The sequence below is a fragment of the Sander lucioperca genome, chromosome 16, assembly GCF_008315115.2.
Source record: "Sander lucioperca isolate FBNREF2018 chromosome 16, SLUC_FBN_1.2, whole genome shotgun sequence".
NCBI classification, from domain to species: Eukaryota; Metazoa; Chordata; class Actinopteri; order Perciformes; family Percidae; genus Sander; species Sander lucioperca.
Window position 1 is genome coordinate 30,129,752 of NC_050188.1, and position 16,109 is coordinate 30,145,860.

General features: G+C 39.5%; 6 gene segments (V, D, J or C); 4 read left to right on the top strand and 2 right to left on the bottom strand.

The window, feature by feature from the left end:
- Nucleotides 1–393: 393 nt before the first annotated feature.
- Nucleotides 394–882, top strand: LOC118493339. The segment is given in 2 exon segments: nt 394–450; nt 558–882. Coding segments are annotated over 2 exon segments (366 nt in total).
- Nucleotides 883–3,477: 2,595 nt separating this feature from the next.
- LOC116039049 lies at nt 3,478–4,205 on the top strand. The segment is given in 2 exon segments: nt 3,478–3,591; nt 3,808–4,205. Coding segments are annotated over 2 exon segments (366 nt in total).
- A 1,091-nt stretch (nt 4,206–5,296) lies between these two features.
- LOC116039062 lies at nt 5,297–6,835 on the bottom strand. The segment is given in 3 exon segments: nt 5,297–5,637; nt 6,446–6,521; nt 6,827–6,835. Coding segments are annotated over 3 exon segments (423 nt in total).
- Nucleotides 6,836–7,640: 805 nt separating this feature from the next.
- LOC116039045 lies at nt 7,641–8,153 on the top strand. The segment is given in 2 exon segments: nt 7,641–7,697; nt 7,805–8,153. Coding segments are annotated over 2 exon segments (387 nt in total).
- Nucleotides 8,154–10,097: 1,944 nt separating this feature from the next.
- Nucleotides 10,098–10,753, top strand: LOC116039048. The segment is given in 2 exon segments: nt 10,098–10,211; nt 10,428–10,753. Coding segments are annotated over 2 exon segments (366 nt in total).
- A 2,118-nt stretch (nt 10,754–12,871) lies between these two features.
- On the bottom strand, nt 12,872–13,255 carry LOC116039053. The segment is given in 1 exon segment: nt 12,872–13,255. A coding segment is annotated over 1 exon segment (264 nt).
- Nucleotides 13,256–16,109: the final 2,854 nt, after the last annotated feature.

Consider the following 16,109-nt stretch of genomic DNA (forward strand, 5'->3'; position numbering starts at 1 on the left):
ATTTCCATCCTTCTCAAAACAATTTTATTTTTTACCATGACTCGTCATCCCAGCTGAAAAGTGGCTTTACTCTCTTTACAAAGCACTGATAACATTTTAATGAAAAATAACAAAATGCATTTAAACCTGCACACCTTTAAAAGTGTTGGTATGTTAGTCAATGTCAAACATTTCTGGTCTTAACCTTTCTTTAACATGTTTCCACAATAAGTGTTGTACGTCAAACACCCTGTCCCTGTTGGAGTCAGTCAGAGCATTTCCATAGAGAGCCACTTTGCATCAGCAGCACCATGCTCCAGTGCTCTGGGAGAGTTTATAGTCCTGAGAGTTGAACACTGGATGACTGACAGCTGTCCTTCATGACAACAGAAGACACAGAAATCCTCCTCATCAAAAACATGACTTTGATCTCCGTCCTCATCTGGACTCTCCTCTGCTGCTGCTTCACAGGTACAGTCCAGAGAATCAAACTCCTCTCCTCTATCAACATCCGTCCCTCTGAAATGAAGACGACTAAACCGTGACGCTGCTTTATGTTTTTGTCTCTGTATCCTCAGAGTCCAGAGGCCAGGTCACAGTGACTCAGCCTGGAGCAGTGAGCTCTGCTCTGGGAGGCTCCGTCTCCATCAGCTGTAGGACCAGTCAGAGGGTTAGTGGTGGGAGCGAGCTGCACTGGTACCAACAGAGAGATGGAGAAACTCCTAAACTGCTCATTTACTATACTAGCAATCGACAATCAGGGATTCCAGATCGTTTTACAGGCAGTGGATCAAACTCTGACTTCACTCTGACCATCAGTGGAGTCCAGACTGAAGATGCAGCAGTTTACTACTGTCAGAGTTATCACAGTGGCGGTGTGTTCACACAGTGAAAAAGCGTCGTACAAAAACCTCCCTCAGTCAGACTGAACAGAAACTGAACTGACTGCTGCAGCTGGAAGCTACTGCAGAGACTGATACACTTCACTGAGGACACACACACACACACACACACACACACACACCCTGTAAGACTATAAGATAAGAACATTTTTGTTCCACAATGTGTGAAAAACATCCATAGATGTTATAGAACAAACAACACAATAATCACTTTTTCACCCTCATTAAGAACATTAAGTCATGTTTTAGCTGGGGCCAGGTTTGTCATCAATTTAGATAGATATACTTAATTTATCCTGAAGGAAATTAAGGTGTCCAATAGCTTATACACAACATAGATACACATAGGCACACAGACATTCTACAAAAATACAAAGAAAGATAAATAGTGTGCCTTTACAGTGAAGTTAGATTGTAGCATATTTAAAGGAGCAGTGTGGAAAAAATAGAGAAAGGTGTAATCGTATCATAGTGCAAGAGAGTGTCAGTGCAAGTACCTTGCCATTGCAAATTCTATATCTATTCAAGTACAACAGGCTACACAATATATCAAAAATAGAATAATCATTACTTAACTATACATAGACACTAGTAAAAGACTTGAAGAAAAGTTTAAGTTAAAGTTGAAAACTGTCCATACAGACAAAAAGACAGCGTGGTGTATTGACCATACAGGCAAGCTAGCAAAATGGGCAGGTGGCTAATATAGCCAGTAAGGGAGTCAAACAGTGCCAATCAGTCTAGTCTAGGGTAGTCCAGGGTAGTTTATGTGTATGTATAAAGGCACCCAGATGAAGGCATGGTACAAATGGCAGTGTGCAGAGCAGACTTAAACACTTAAGTCAATCACACTCCTCCCCTTCTGTGTAGCACTGAAGAGCTTAATGGCCCTAGGGACAAAGGACCTACGCAGCCTGTCTGTTTTGCAAGACAGAGACAGGAGCCTACTACTGAACATGCTCTTCTGCTTGGAGAAAGTGGTGTGCAGCAGGTGGCAGTCATTGTCCGTTATAGAGAGCAATCTGCTCAGGGTCCTCTTATCTGCAACTGATGTCAGTGACTCCAGCTCCATGCCCACCACTGAGCCAGCTTTTCTCACAAGCCTCTCCAGTCGTCCAGCATCCCTCTTCCTAGTGCTGCCTCCCCAACATACAACAGCATAGAAAAGGACACTGGCCAAATTTCATAGAATCCCACATTTTTTTCATATTCATAGTGGAGCAGTGGGTTTCAAATGTCTCCTTCTCCTTCCTCCTTGCCTTTCCTAATTTGCTGTTGAGTTTTTTGGGGGATATTCCTCATGGCCACAGTATCCCCAACTACGGACTACACACTCTTTAATTTGCTTGGAAATATAAGATTCATTGTTTGGATACAAAGTTATAGACTTCTGAGTTAACACGTTATCTCTACAAAATGTTACATAATCAGTAATAGTGTCTGTTGCTTCTTCTAAGTCCAAGCTATGGAAGAGGTCCAAGTTAGTGCAGTAAAAACATCCTTTTAATGGATCAATGCCATCATTGTCCCAAACGTGGATTGTTTTTAATGGTGGTGTACTGCTTTTAAGCAGGGACTTGTAGGGTTAACTTTAGTAATTCAATGATGGGATGTGGATATCAGTGAAGTCAGTATTGTGTAATGGGCGTGAGTGGACAATATACACATGTGGGGGTGTTGTAGAGAACTAAAGCAGACGGGAGAGGAGCAAAGCTGCAGCAGAGTGGAGAGTCAGCCAGAGAGAGGGCTGCACTGCATCCAGACTTAAATAACCTCCTGCTACTGGGAACATCCTCAGCTGTTCCCAGTTGCTCTAACCATCACCTGCAGAGAGAGCACAGACAGCTGAATCACACAGCTAACTCAAGATGACACCATCCATTCATATCACATTATAATCTCAGGTTCATTCTTGACTTTGGAAACAGCAAAACAATCTCTTCACACCGTCCATCCAGTAGCTGTTGTTGATCTTTTAATCATATCACATACTTTTCCTCAGCAGATGTTATTAAAATGTGGATTTTCAAATTCCCATTCCTCTCAGTATTTGTGAGACTTTTTGTCCACGTTGGCTTAGAAGTTAAAATATTCCATGAGAACTGGGTGAACTCTGTCTGCTGAGGAAGATCATGTAATTGGATCCAAAGATCTGAGACGAGACAAGACCGAGTAAAAATGCGGCAGATTCTGAGACGAGACCGAAACCTTCAAAGAGTGGTCTTGAGACCAAGACTGATATTGAGAACTACAACACTGGACTCAGCCTTCTATAAAGACTCATCACTGCTTTACTTGGTGACATCTTCACATTACAAACACCCAAACATGTCAAACCTGCATTAATATTAATATCACTAATCATTATCAAAAAACACCATATTACCAAACTGGAAAAACAGAACAAAACTGTCCACAAGTCACTGGATCAGTTTACTACCAGACTTTTCAATATCCTCTCCATGTGAATATGTAAATATGTAGGTCCATGCTCTCAGCACTGAGGGGGAAACAGCATGACATGTTGAGGACAGCTACAGTTCACTGACTCTGTGTGTTTGCATATGTGTCCTGCCTCTCTGCTCCCAGCCGTTAAGAGGCCAGTGTTGATCAGTGACTGTCCAGGACTTTCAGAGACACTGACACGCCGGCAGCATGATGATGATGTCACTGATTCTACTGCTGGCCACCCTGGGGCTCCTTGTTCAGGGTGAGACTATCTTCTGAAAACTTTGCTTCAGGATGCAACCAGGTTCACCTCAATGATGTTCTGCTATGATGGAGAAACACTGGAACAAGCAGCATTTACCTTCTTCCATCTCTTCTCCATGTTAAAGAAATGAGACTCTTCTGTTTGGATGTTGATCATCTTTCTCCAAGCTGGATTTGTCTCAATAACTCTTCTGCTCTTTTTCATGTTTTCCAGGTTCATCAGGAGAAATCATCCTGACTCAGTCTCCTGGATCTCAGTCTGTTGCTCCAGGACAGTCTGTCTCTATCAGATGTAAAGCCAGTTCAGCTGTTAGTACTAGCGTACTCAGCTGGTACCTTCAGAAACCTGGAGAATCTCCTAAACTCCTGATTTATTCAACTTCAACTCTTCAGTCTGGAGTTTCAGATCGTTTTAGTGGAAGTGGATCAAACACTGACTTCACTCTGTCCATCAGTGGAGTTCAGACTGAAGATACAGCAGTTTACTACTGTCAGCAATATCAAAGCTATCCAGTCACACAGTGATACAACGTCGTACAAAAACCTCCTCAGCTGGAGAGGAACTGATCTGATTCAACAGCTGCACTGAAACTAAAACACAAGTTTGACTGACCAAAAATATATTTAATAATAATCGACTTTGAACACTTTAACACTAAATATACTTTATCTAACTACAAGTTATACTTTAAAGTCTTTCATTAAAACAGGGTTTGACATTCTGCTGCACATCAAAGCTGACTTCTGTTAAAGTATAATTTCAATTCTTTGATAGGTTTAATCCACAGAGTATGATAACACATGAACACTAAAACTGTAAATATGATTTGATTATTTAATATTTAACCAGATTTCATAGAAACTCAAACATACTCATAGTTGAAATACATTACAACATCTAATTTCATTCATGTTGTAAAGTTACTAATCACGTCTATGACATATTTTAGTCATTTTGTGTTTTGTATTTTTTAGCGAACAAATGTACTTTATGATTGAAATCAAAAATGATCCATTGAGTATGTAAATCAGAAACGTTTAAATTATTTCCTTTGTCGTCTCTTTATTTATCTTCGTGGATCTTCAGCAGAAACACAATGTAAATATTTCCAGAGTTTGAACTGAAGATCAGTCATTTTACTACTCTCTATGCTGATGATATTGTGATCATTGTTTTCTAAAAATATTGACATTTTTTAGATACACTTAAAGCAATTACAATATAACAGTCCTTACTTTAAACACACTTCAATTCAATTCAATTTTATTTATAGTATCAAATCATAATAATCAGTAATAAGAGTGATGGGATGATGTATCATTGAAATATTCTGACCATGAGTTTTGTTCCAAAGCTTTATTATTACAGACATTGTTTGTTTTATATATATCCTACATAACTGTCTTTCTACATTAGAGAGTTTACCACATGTTTGTTAGATCAGTTTGTCCTCAGGAATTCAAAAAGTCACTGACACGCTTAAGAAAAGATGTAAAGAGACACTTTGATAATAACAAACATGGAAACAACTGATTTGATGAACATGTCTTTATTGTCTTTAAACACTGAAATAATATAGAAATATTGCAACAAGCTGGTAATTATCGCTATTGAAAAATATCAAATTAAAAACAGAGATAGTTGCAGAGAGCAGACTGAGATCAGTATCAGAGTGAAACCAGTAGCAGAGTCCCAGTGAGTCAGGTCAGGACTGGGAACACTGGTCTCTCCTCAGTGTCTCTGAGAGTGGAGTCTGGGAGCCCTGGGTGGCCTCACAGGTCACAGAGCCCACCTTCTCCCACTGGTCTGCAGGGAGCCTCAGGGTGCTGCTCCAGCTGTATTTGCCGTCCTTCTCCAGCACCCCGGGGCTCCTGCTCTCCTCCCAGCTGCTGCTGCTGCTGCTGCTGCTGCTGCCGTCCACCTTCCAGGCCAGACTCCAGTCTGAGGGGAAGCCCTTGTTGGCCAGGCACATGAGCGTGGCCTTCCCCTTCAGCAGCTCCTCACTGGAGGGGGGCAGCACCGTCACAGTGGGACGGACATCACCTAGGAGACACCAATCAGCTTAGAGGACAGGGACCACACAGTTGTCAACCAACCAGCAGCCACTTGGACACCTTTACTGTGTGAGAGTTGGTTTTCTCCTTTAAGGAGTTTCTGTCAGATGGTTTTTCTGCTCCACCAGTCACTCACTCACACATTGTTTCACTTCCCTTTAAGAAGCCTCTCATGTAAATCAGCACAGAGAGAATCATCTACACAATGAGCTGATATATATCAAACTACACACTGGAAATAAAATGTCAACTTTTGGACAAATCTTTAAACCTCCAAATCAAGATCATCAACAACCTAACTATACATGACTTTAAAGTATTTAGTGTAATAGAAACAAATCCAGAAAATGAGCTGACAACATCAAATGTTCTTCATGTGATTTTGATCATCATTACCAAACTGTTCAAATAGTTTTCAAACTTTGAAACAATACATGACACAGTAAAGAGATGTTGCACATTTTCAAATACCGATCTTTATCTTTGCTCTGTTCAGTTGTTTGAATATCTGAATCTTCATTTGCTTTAAACAGTTATCATTGATGTGGAAAATTAAAAAAGAATCTTGTAGAACAGTTTTTCAGTTTTATCTTTTCCACACTTCAAGTCATTTAAATTTCAGTTTGACAGAAATGTGTAAAGAAATGTTTAGTGAAGCTGCTCTGAGTTAGTCTCCACGATAAAGGAGGAGAAATAAAAATGTGAATACATATATATTTTATCTACTGTAAACAGAATTTAAAACATTACTTTACAAAATTTACAATATAGTTTTTAGTATTTGTGCAGAAACTTACTTCCAACATTCAGTCTGGTTCCTCCACCGAACGTGTACCACAGTGATACAAAGTCATTGAGCCGCCGTACAAAAACCTCTCACTGTAGAGAGACACGGCTCTCTGACTTTGTCAGACTGAACTAAACCTACAAGCCCTCAAGATGCTACTTTACCATTAAAGCTGGAAATAATGATTTATCCTCTGTCTTAATATTTCATTTTCTTTACAATGAACTTTTTAATTTTCTATTTCAACAGCAAACCTTTGTCTCTTAGTGCAAATATATAAATAATAAAATAAAATATTTCTATAAAACACAAATATGGAAAGTTAGTAGTGCAAAAAGTAAAGGAAGAAAAATAGCTCCTGAAATAATAGTTTCTTAAAAGTTTGACTTACTTCCAACATTCAGTCTGGTTCCTCCACCAAAAGTCCACCACAGTGATACAAAGTCATTGAGCCGCCGTACAAAAACCTCTCACTGTAGAGAGACACGGCTCTCTGACTTTGACACAAACAAACTCACCAAAATGAGGCTGTTTGTAAAATCTTGTCAGATAAAAAGAAAACTGACAATAACACAGTGCTGCAGATTTCCTCAATGCATGTTTTTGGTACATGTTAAATGAATGTGATTTCATCTCTTGCAATTAAATTAAATAAGACAGAAGACATTAGATTAGATTGACTTTATTGTCCACCTCAGTGGAAATTTGTGTTTGTCTTCTCCCAAAGTACAGCAAAGGTAAATACAATGCACATAACACAGCACACCATTAAAAACATACAGAATATACAGAATACAATATACAATAGTGTAAATGGACAGGTAGCAGCAGATAAGTTCTAAAAATAATTCAAGAAAGCAAATCTTATAAAATAACAAGTTTTCCCTGATGGAGTCATTCTGTGTTCAATGGCTGTATGACATAGGGAATAAAATATTTCTTGTTAATGTTCCAGCAGGTCCATGGGACCCTAAATCTAACATTTACTATACTCTGATAAAGTGATTGATCCATTGATGAACAGCATCATCAGAGTAATCCAAGTCCCTGTTGGAGTCAGTCAGAGCATTTCCATAGAGAGCCACTTTGCATCAGCAGCACCATGCTCCAGTGCTCTGGGAGAGTTTATAGTCCTGAGAGTTGAACACTGGATGACTGACAGCTGTCCTTCATGACAACAGAAGACACAGAAATCCTCCTCATCAAAAACATGACTTTGATCTCCGTCCTCATCTGGACTCTCCTCTGCTGCTGCTTCACAGGTAAAGTCCAGAGAATCAAACTCCTCTCCTCTATCAACATCCGTCCCTCTGAAATGAAGACGACTAAACCGTGACGCTGCTTTATGTTTTTGTCTCTGTATCCTCAGAGTCCAGAGGCCAGGTCACAGTGACTCAGCCTGGAGCAGTGAGCTCTGCTCTGGGAGGCTCCGTCTCCATCAGCTGTAGGACCAGTCAGAATGTTTATGTTTGGAGCAGCGGCTACAAATGTTTAGCCTGGTACCAACAGAGAGATGGAGAAACTCCTAAACTGCTCATTCACGGTGCTAGCACTCGACAATCAGGGATTCCAGATCGTTTTACAGGCAGTGGATCAAACTCTGACTTCACTCTGACCATCAGTGGAGTCCAGACTGAAGATGCAGCAGTTTACTACTGTCAGAGTTATCACTGGATCAACAGTCAGGATGTGTTCACACAGTGAAAAAGCGTCGTACAAAAACCTCCCTCAGTCAGACTGAACAGAAACTGGACTGACTGCTGCAGCTGGAAGCTACTGATACACTTCACTGAGGACACACACACACACACACACACACACACACACACACACACACTTATGGCCTGTAGTGGCCACAACAAAAGAGAGACACATTATGATCAAGTTTTACAAAATGTTTTTATTAAACAAATGAAACCAAATTAAAGGTTAACTTAAGTAATTAAAGTATGGTTGGTGGATATCAGTAAAGTCAGTGGAAAATGTGTGCACGTGGGCAGAGAACAGAACTAAAGCAGACGGGAGAGGAGCTGTGGTATCTTTAATAGTGATGGTGTGATGATGTGTTGGAGAGGAAATCCGCTTGGCACTGTTCTTGATTATAAAAGTTTTATTACATCAAGTTTTCAGCATCAATTACAAGCCCTGCAGAAGCTCGGAGAGTTACGAAGCCCAAAGTATACTCTGAAGTTCTGCTGTTGAGACACAGTATATATCCTATGGTTTGTGTAACATAAGACGTGGTGATGTGGGGGCAGGGGGCAACCAATCGGTAGCCTCCACATGGAATAGCTCCAGCAAAGTGCATGTATTCCGTTACTCCAACACTGGTTACAAGTCTACTTATGCCCTGTCTTTTGTTGTCATCTGTGCTGTCCCTTGTCTGTTTGAAATGCTCTACTTTAAGTAGTAATTGCACTTTATGTATAGTACATCGTGTGTGTACTAAATGTAGCCTGTCTCGTATGTTGTTTTTATATAATGTTGTTTTTATAAAATGTCGTTTTTATATATTTTAAACGTGTAACACCATTTAAGCCACGGTGAAACGTTGTATCGTTTCACTATAGTGTATATGGTTGAAATGACAATAAAACCCACTTGACTTGACTTGACTTGACTTGACTTGACTTGACTGCCCTCTGTAACCGGTAGGCGTGGCTTGGGAGTGGCCTTGTAGGGAAGTGAAGCAAGTGCATTCTGGGAGTTGTTGCCTTTCATCCACATGAGCCAAAAATATATTTTCTGGTTTTTCTCGGTCTAGAAGGTACCAACTTCTAAAATGATCTCACATTTCTACCTCATAAATGATGATCTTTCCAGCAGTGAAATATCCCTTTAAAAACCTCCTGCTACTGGGAACATCCTCAGCTGTTCCCAGTTGCTCTAACCATCACCTGCAGAGAGAGCACAGACAGCTGAATCACACAGCTAACTCAAGATGACATCATCCATTCATATCACATTACAATCTCTCAATTCTTGACTTTGGAAACAGTAAAACTATCTCTTCACAACGTCCATCCAGTAGTTGTTGTTGAGCTTTTAATCATATTATCATACTTTTCCTCAGCAGATGTTATTAAAATGTGGATTTTCAAATTCCCATTCCTCTCAGCATTTGTGAGACTTCTTGTCCACGTTGGTTTAGAAGTTAAAATATTGCATGAGAACTGGGTGAACTCCGTCTGCTGAGGAAGATCATGTAATTGGATCCAAAGATCTGAGACAAGACAAGACGAAGAGTAAAAATGCTGAGACGAGACCAAAACCTTCAAAGAGTGGTCTTGAGACCAAGACTGATATTGAGAACTACAACACTGGACTCAGCCTTCTATAAAGACTCATCACTGCTTTACTTGGTGAAATCTTCACATTACAAACACCCAAACTTGTCCATCCTGCATTAATATTAATATTACTAATCATTATCAAAAAAACACCATATTACCAAACTGGAAAAACAGAACAAAACTGTCTACAAGTCACTGGGATCAGTTTACTACCAGACTTTTCAATATCCTCTCCATGTGAATATGTAAATATGTAGGTCCATGCTCTCAGCACTGAGGGGGAAACAGCATGACATGTTGAGGACAGCTACAGTTCACTGACTCTGTGTGTTTGCATATGTGTCCTGCCTCTCTGCTCCCAGCCGTTAAGAGGCCAGTGTTGATCAGTGACTGTCCAGGACTTTCAGAGACACTGACACGCCGGCAGCATGATGATGATGTCACTGATTCTACTGCTGGCCACCCTGGGGCTCCTTGTTCAGGGTGAGACTCTCTTCTGAAAACTTTGCTTCAGGATGCAACCAGGTTCACCTCAATGATGTTCTGCTATGATGGAGAAACACTGGAACAAGCAGCATTTACCTTCTTCCATCTCTTCTCCATGTTAAAGAAATGAGACTCTTCTGTTTGGATGTTGATCATCTTTCTCCAAGCTGGATTTGTCTCAATAACCCTTCTGCTCTTTTTCATGTTTTCCAGGTTCATCAGGAGAAATCATCCTGACTCAGTCTCCTGGATCTCAGTCTGTTGCTCCAGGACAGTCTGTCTCTATCAGATGTAAAGCCAGTTCAGGAATTAGTAACTACCTTCATTGGTACCTTCAGAAACCTGGAGAATCTCCTAAACTTCTGATTTATACAGCTACAACTCGTCAGTCTGGAGTTTCCGACCGTTTCAGTGGAAGTGGATCTGGAACTGACTTCACTCTGACCATCAGTGGAGTTCAGACTGAAGATGCAGGAGATTATTATTGTTCACAGAGTGGTTACAGTTCCCCGTTCACACAGTGATACAACGTCGTACAAAAACCTCCTCAGCTGGAGAGGAACTGATCTGACTCAACAGCTGCACAGAAACAACAACACTAGACATACATATTAATACAGCATAACAAATACAAGAACAAGAAAAGTGTAACACAATCATGCACATATAGAATTTCCCAAAGTAAGTAATTTTATTGATGTGTTTGTTCTGGCAGGTTTTTAAACAGAGCCCTCAAAGTCAGGTCCAATGAGTGTTGAGTAAATTAGATTAATTCTCAATTAATGAGACAGGGTAATACTAGTGGTGAAATATTGACATAATTTATTCAGATAATGACATATCTTTTCTCAGTCTTTTGACAGGTTATTTTTACAACAATTGAGTATTTCAGCAATTATCTGAAATGTTAAATTGAATGAAATCATTCTAAATTAATTAGAATTAAAGTAATTAAAGGGTTTAAAGTTATATTTTATTGAAACACATCAAGAGTTGTCCAACAAGCTAAGACTCCTTTCAGTGAAACAGTAAAAATAATGTATTACAGTAAGACTTTTTCCATCAGTTTCATATTAAGTTTCATACATTTGATTTAAGGTTTAGTATTTCATGTACATTCAATGCACCTCATGTAGACTTTTGTTATTTTCATAAATTTTTTATTTTTATTATTGAGGTATTCATTTCAAACTCTAAAACCATTTCATTTAAAGGTTTGCAGATTTATTGACAGGATTTTACATATTGTCACAAACTGTTCACCTTCCTTCCCTCTGGTAGGCCATACAGGGCACTGTTCAACACAACCAGCTGATACAGAGACAGCTTCTTTCCTCAAGTAGTCACTCTGTTGAACACTCAGAAATAGCCCCCACCCTTACACTGAACAAAGTTAATCATCACTGTTCTGCTCATCTACCTCATGTCTGTTTCAATCATACAATTACAATATTGTATAATATATTACCATTGCACTGATCTGCCTTGCACTGTATTCATATCTAAATCCTAAAATCTCAGACTATACTGACTGATATTGCACTATTCCTTCCCTCTCTTTTGTATATTTTTTGTACATTGTAAATTCTATTGTATTGTTATACTGTACACTTAACAGTATTTTTATATTTCTTACTGTCATTTCTGTTTTTATTCTTATATGTTAAGTGAGTGTTGTACTTTGAGAGCAAAGATTAACTAGAGTCAAATTCCTTGTTTGTTTACGCAAACTTGGCCAATAAAGCTGATTGATTGTTTGATACAAATTAGAACATTTACATTTATCTCAGGTGAACATATACATGCATTACTTTAAATAAAAGGGTTGAACTTTTGTTAGAATACTTAAAATATAAGCAGATATGATTTTTTACAATGTAATGACATACTACAAAAATGTCAGATTTCAAAAACACTAACCTGTGTGATAACAACATTGTAAAGCAGCACATGAATAACTCAATAATAAAACATTATTGGTGTTTTTCTGGTGTTCTTCAAAAAACCTGCAACACTGACATTAAATCTTTGGTTTAGAAATCTCAGTTCAGAATCATGTTATAACTATATGTTGACGACGCTCTACAATTTATTTCAAATTCTAACTGTATTGAGTAACTTAGACTAAATTTTTAAATTATTTCATAAAAATGTCTCCCTTTCATCCACCCATTCACACCATGTTCATACCTGAATTCAGATAATAATGTTAAACAGAGAAACTGTCAGGTCAGCCTCAAAGAGTTCTGATGTAATCCTGGAGTTTATTAATGAAACCGTCACCATAAATCTTACTGAGATATGAGTTATGTCATCTAAACTCAGAAAACACTGGCATGACCACTTACACACAAATCCTTAAAATGACAGATGTGTTGTATTTTGTATATATATTTTTATTTTTATTTTTTATATATCTCTTGATATGGACCTACTTGTGAGTCTGAAATGATTTATTTTTTTAAACTTCTATATCTAAACATATAGGTGAAGGAAAAGATGCAGACTTTTATTTTATATGAATCATGTTTTATTGTCTTACAGCATTAACAGCATAAGATTATTACAGCAAATAAAACATCGCTATTTCAAGTTGACTACTTTTAAATTGGTCTGATGCCAGAAAGAGAGAGAGAGAGAGAGAGAGGAGAGAGAGAGATAGAGAGAGGAGGAGAGAGGGAGAGAGGGAGAGAGCAGACTGAGATCAGTATCAGAGTGAAACCAGTAGCAGAGTCCCAGTGAGTCAGGTCAGGACTGGGAACACTGGTCTCTCCTCAGTGTCTCTGAGAGTGGAGTCTGGGAGCCCTGGGTGGCCTCACAGGTCACAGAGCCCACCTTCTCCCACTGGTCTGCAGGGAGCCTCAGGGTGCTGCTCCAGCTGTATTTGCCGTCCTTCTCCAGCACCCCGGGGCTCCTGCTCTCCTCCCAGCTGCTGCTGCTGCTGCTGCTGCTGCCGTCCACCTTCCAGGCCAGACTCCAGTCTGAGGGGAAGCCCTTGTTGGCCAGGCACATGAGCGTGGCCTTCCCTTCAGCAGCTCCTCACTGGAGGGGGGGCAGCACCGTCAGGGTGGGACGGACATCACCTAGGAGACACCACTCAGCTTAGAGGACAGGGACCACACAGCTGTCAATCAACCAGCAGACACTTGGACACCTTACTGTGTGAGAGTTGGTTTTCTCCTTTAAGGAGTTTCTGTCAGATGGTTTTCTGCTCCACCAGTCACTCACTCACACATTGTTTCACTTCCCTTTAAGAAGCCTCTCATGTAAATCAGCACAGAGAGAATCATCTACACAATGAGCTGATATATATCAAAACTATACACTGGAAATAAAATGTCAACTTTTGGACTAATCTTTAAACCTCCAAATCAAGATCATCAACAACCTAACTATACATGACTTTAAAGTATTTAGTGTAACAGAACACAAATCCAGAAAATGAGCTGACAACATCAATGTTCTTCATGTGATTTGATCATCATTACCAAACTGTTCAAATAGTTTTCAAACTTTGAAACAATACATGACACAGTAAAGAGATGTTGCACATTTTCAAATACCGATCTTTATCTTTGCTCTGTTCATTGTTTGAATATCTGAATCTTCATTTGCTTTAAACAGTTATCATTGATGTGGAAAATTAAAATCATCTTGTAGAACAGTTTTTCAGTTTTATCTTTTCCACACTTCAAGTCATGTAAATTTCAGTTTGACAGAAATGTGTAAAGAAATGTTTAGTGAAGCTGCTCTGAGTTAGTCTCCACGATAAAGGAGGAGAAATAAAAACATGAATACTAAGAGATATTTCTTTGACTGTAAAGATAATTTAAAACATTACTTTACAATATTTACAATATAGTTTTTAGTATTTGTGCAGAAACTTACTTCCAAATTCCAGTCTGGTTCCTCCACCGAACGTGTACCACAGTGATACAAAGTCATTGACGCCGCCGTACAAAAACCTCTCACTGTAGAGAGACACGGCTCTCTGACTTTGTCAGACTGAACTAAACCTACAAGCCCTCAAGATGCTACTTTACCATTAAAGTTGGATATAATGATTATCTTCTGACTCAATATTTAATTTTCTTACAATTAACTTTTGAATTTTCTATTCCAACAGCAAACCTTTGCCTCTTAGTGCAAAATATTTCTGTAAAACTTATGGATTAATATTTCACAAATCTGGAAAGGTAAGAGTGCAGGAAGTAAAGGAAGAAAAATAGCTCCTGAAATGAAAAGGTTTTTAAATGTTTGACTTACTTCCAACATTCAGTCTGGTTCCTCCACCAAAAGTCCACCACAGTGATACAAAGTCATTGAGCCGCCGTAACAAAAACCTCTCACTGTAGAGAGACACGGCTCTCTGACTTTGACACAAACAAACTCAACAATGTTTGTAAAATCTGTGTGACAATAACACAGTGCTGAACAGTTCCAGAATGCATGTTTTGTATATATATTAAATGTAGAAAATATCTTCTCTTGCAATTAATTTAAATAAGACAGAACACATTAGATTAGATTGACTTTATTGTCCACCTCAGTGGAAATTTGTGTTTGTCTTCTCCTAAAGTACAGCAAAGGTAAATACAATGCACATAACACAGCACACCATTATAAACATACAGGGTACAGAGTAGCTCAGTCTGTAGGGAGTTGGGTTGGGAACCCAAACCGGAGGGTCGCTGGTTCAAGTCCCCATACGGACCAAAGTATGGTGGTGGACTGGTAGCTGGAGAGGTGCCAGTTCACCTCCTGGACATGCCAAGGTGCTCTTGACCTGGGCACCAAACCCCCAACTGCTCGGGGTGCCTGTCCATTGACAGCGGCAGCCCCCTCACTCTGACATCTCTCATTAGTGCATGTATAGTTACTGAGCATGTGGGTGTATTTCAGGCCTGTGTATAATATAACAGATTTGTGGGATTAATGAAGTATTTATATTATTATCATTAGTTACGGTTATAATAATAACAGATTATTAGTATTATTAATATACAGTACACAATACACGGTAGTGTAAATGGGCAGGTAGCAGCAGATAGTTCTATAAATAATACAAGAAAGCAATCTTATAAATAACAAGTGTTCCCTGTTGGAGTCATTCTGTGTTCAATGGCTGTATGGAATAGGGAATAAAATACTTCTTGTAAATCTTCCAGCAGGTCCATGGGACCCTAATCTAACATTTACTATACTCTGATAAAGTGATTGATCCATTGATGAACAGCATCATCAGAGTAATCCAAGTCCCTGTTGGAGTCAGTCAGAGCATTTCCATAGAGAGCCACTTTGCATCAGCAGCACCATGCTCCAGTGCTCTGGGAGAGTTTATAGTCCTGAGAGTTGACACTGATGACTGACAGCTGTCCTTCATGACAACAGAAGACACAGAAATCCTCCTCATCAAAAACATGACTTTGATCTCCGTCCTCATCTGGACTCTCCTCTGCTGCTGCTTCACAGGTAAAGTCCAGAGAATCAAACTCCTCTCCTCTATCAACATCCGTCCCTCTGAAATGAAGACGACTAAACCGTGACGCTGCTTATGTTTTTGTCTCTGTATCCTCAGAGTCCAGCGGTCAGTACACAGTGACTCAGCCTGGAGCAGTGAGCTCTGCTCTGGGAGGCTCCGTCTCCATCAGCTGTAGGACCAGTCACGATATTTATAATTTATAATTTATAATCTCTGACTTCACTCTGACCATCAGTGGAGTCCAGACTGAAGATGCAGCAGTTTACTACTGTCAGAGTGCACATTACATCAACAGCCTGTGGCTGTTCACACAGTGAAAAAGCGTCGTACAAAACCTCCCTCAGTCAGACTGACAGAAACTGAACGACTGCTGCAGCTGGAAGCTACGCAGAGACTGATACACTTCACTGAGG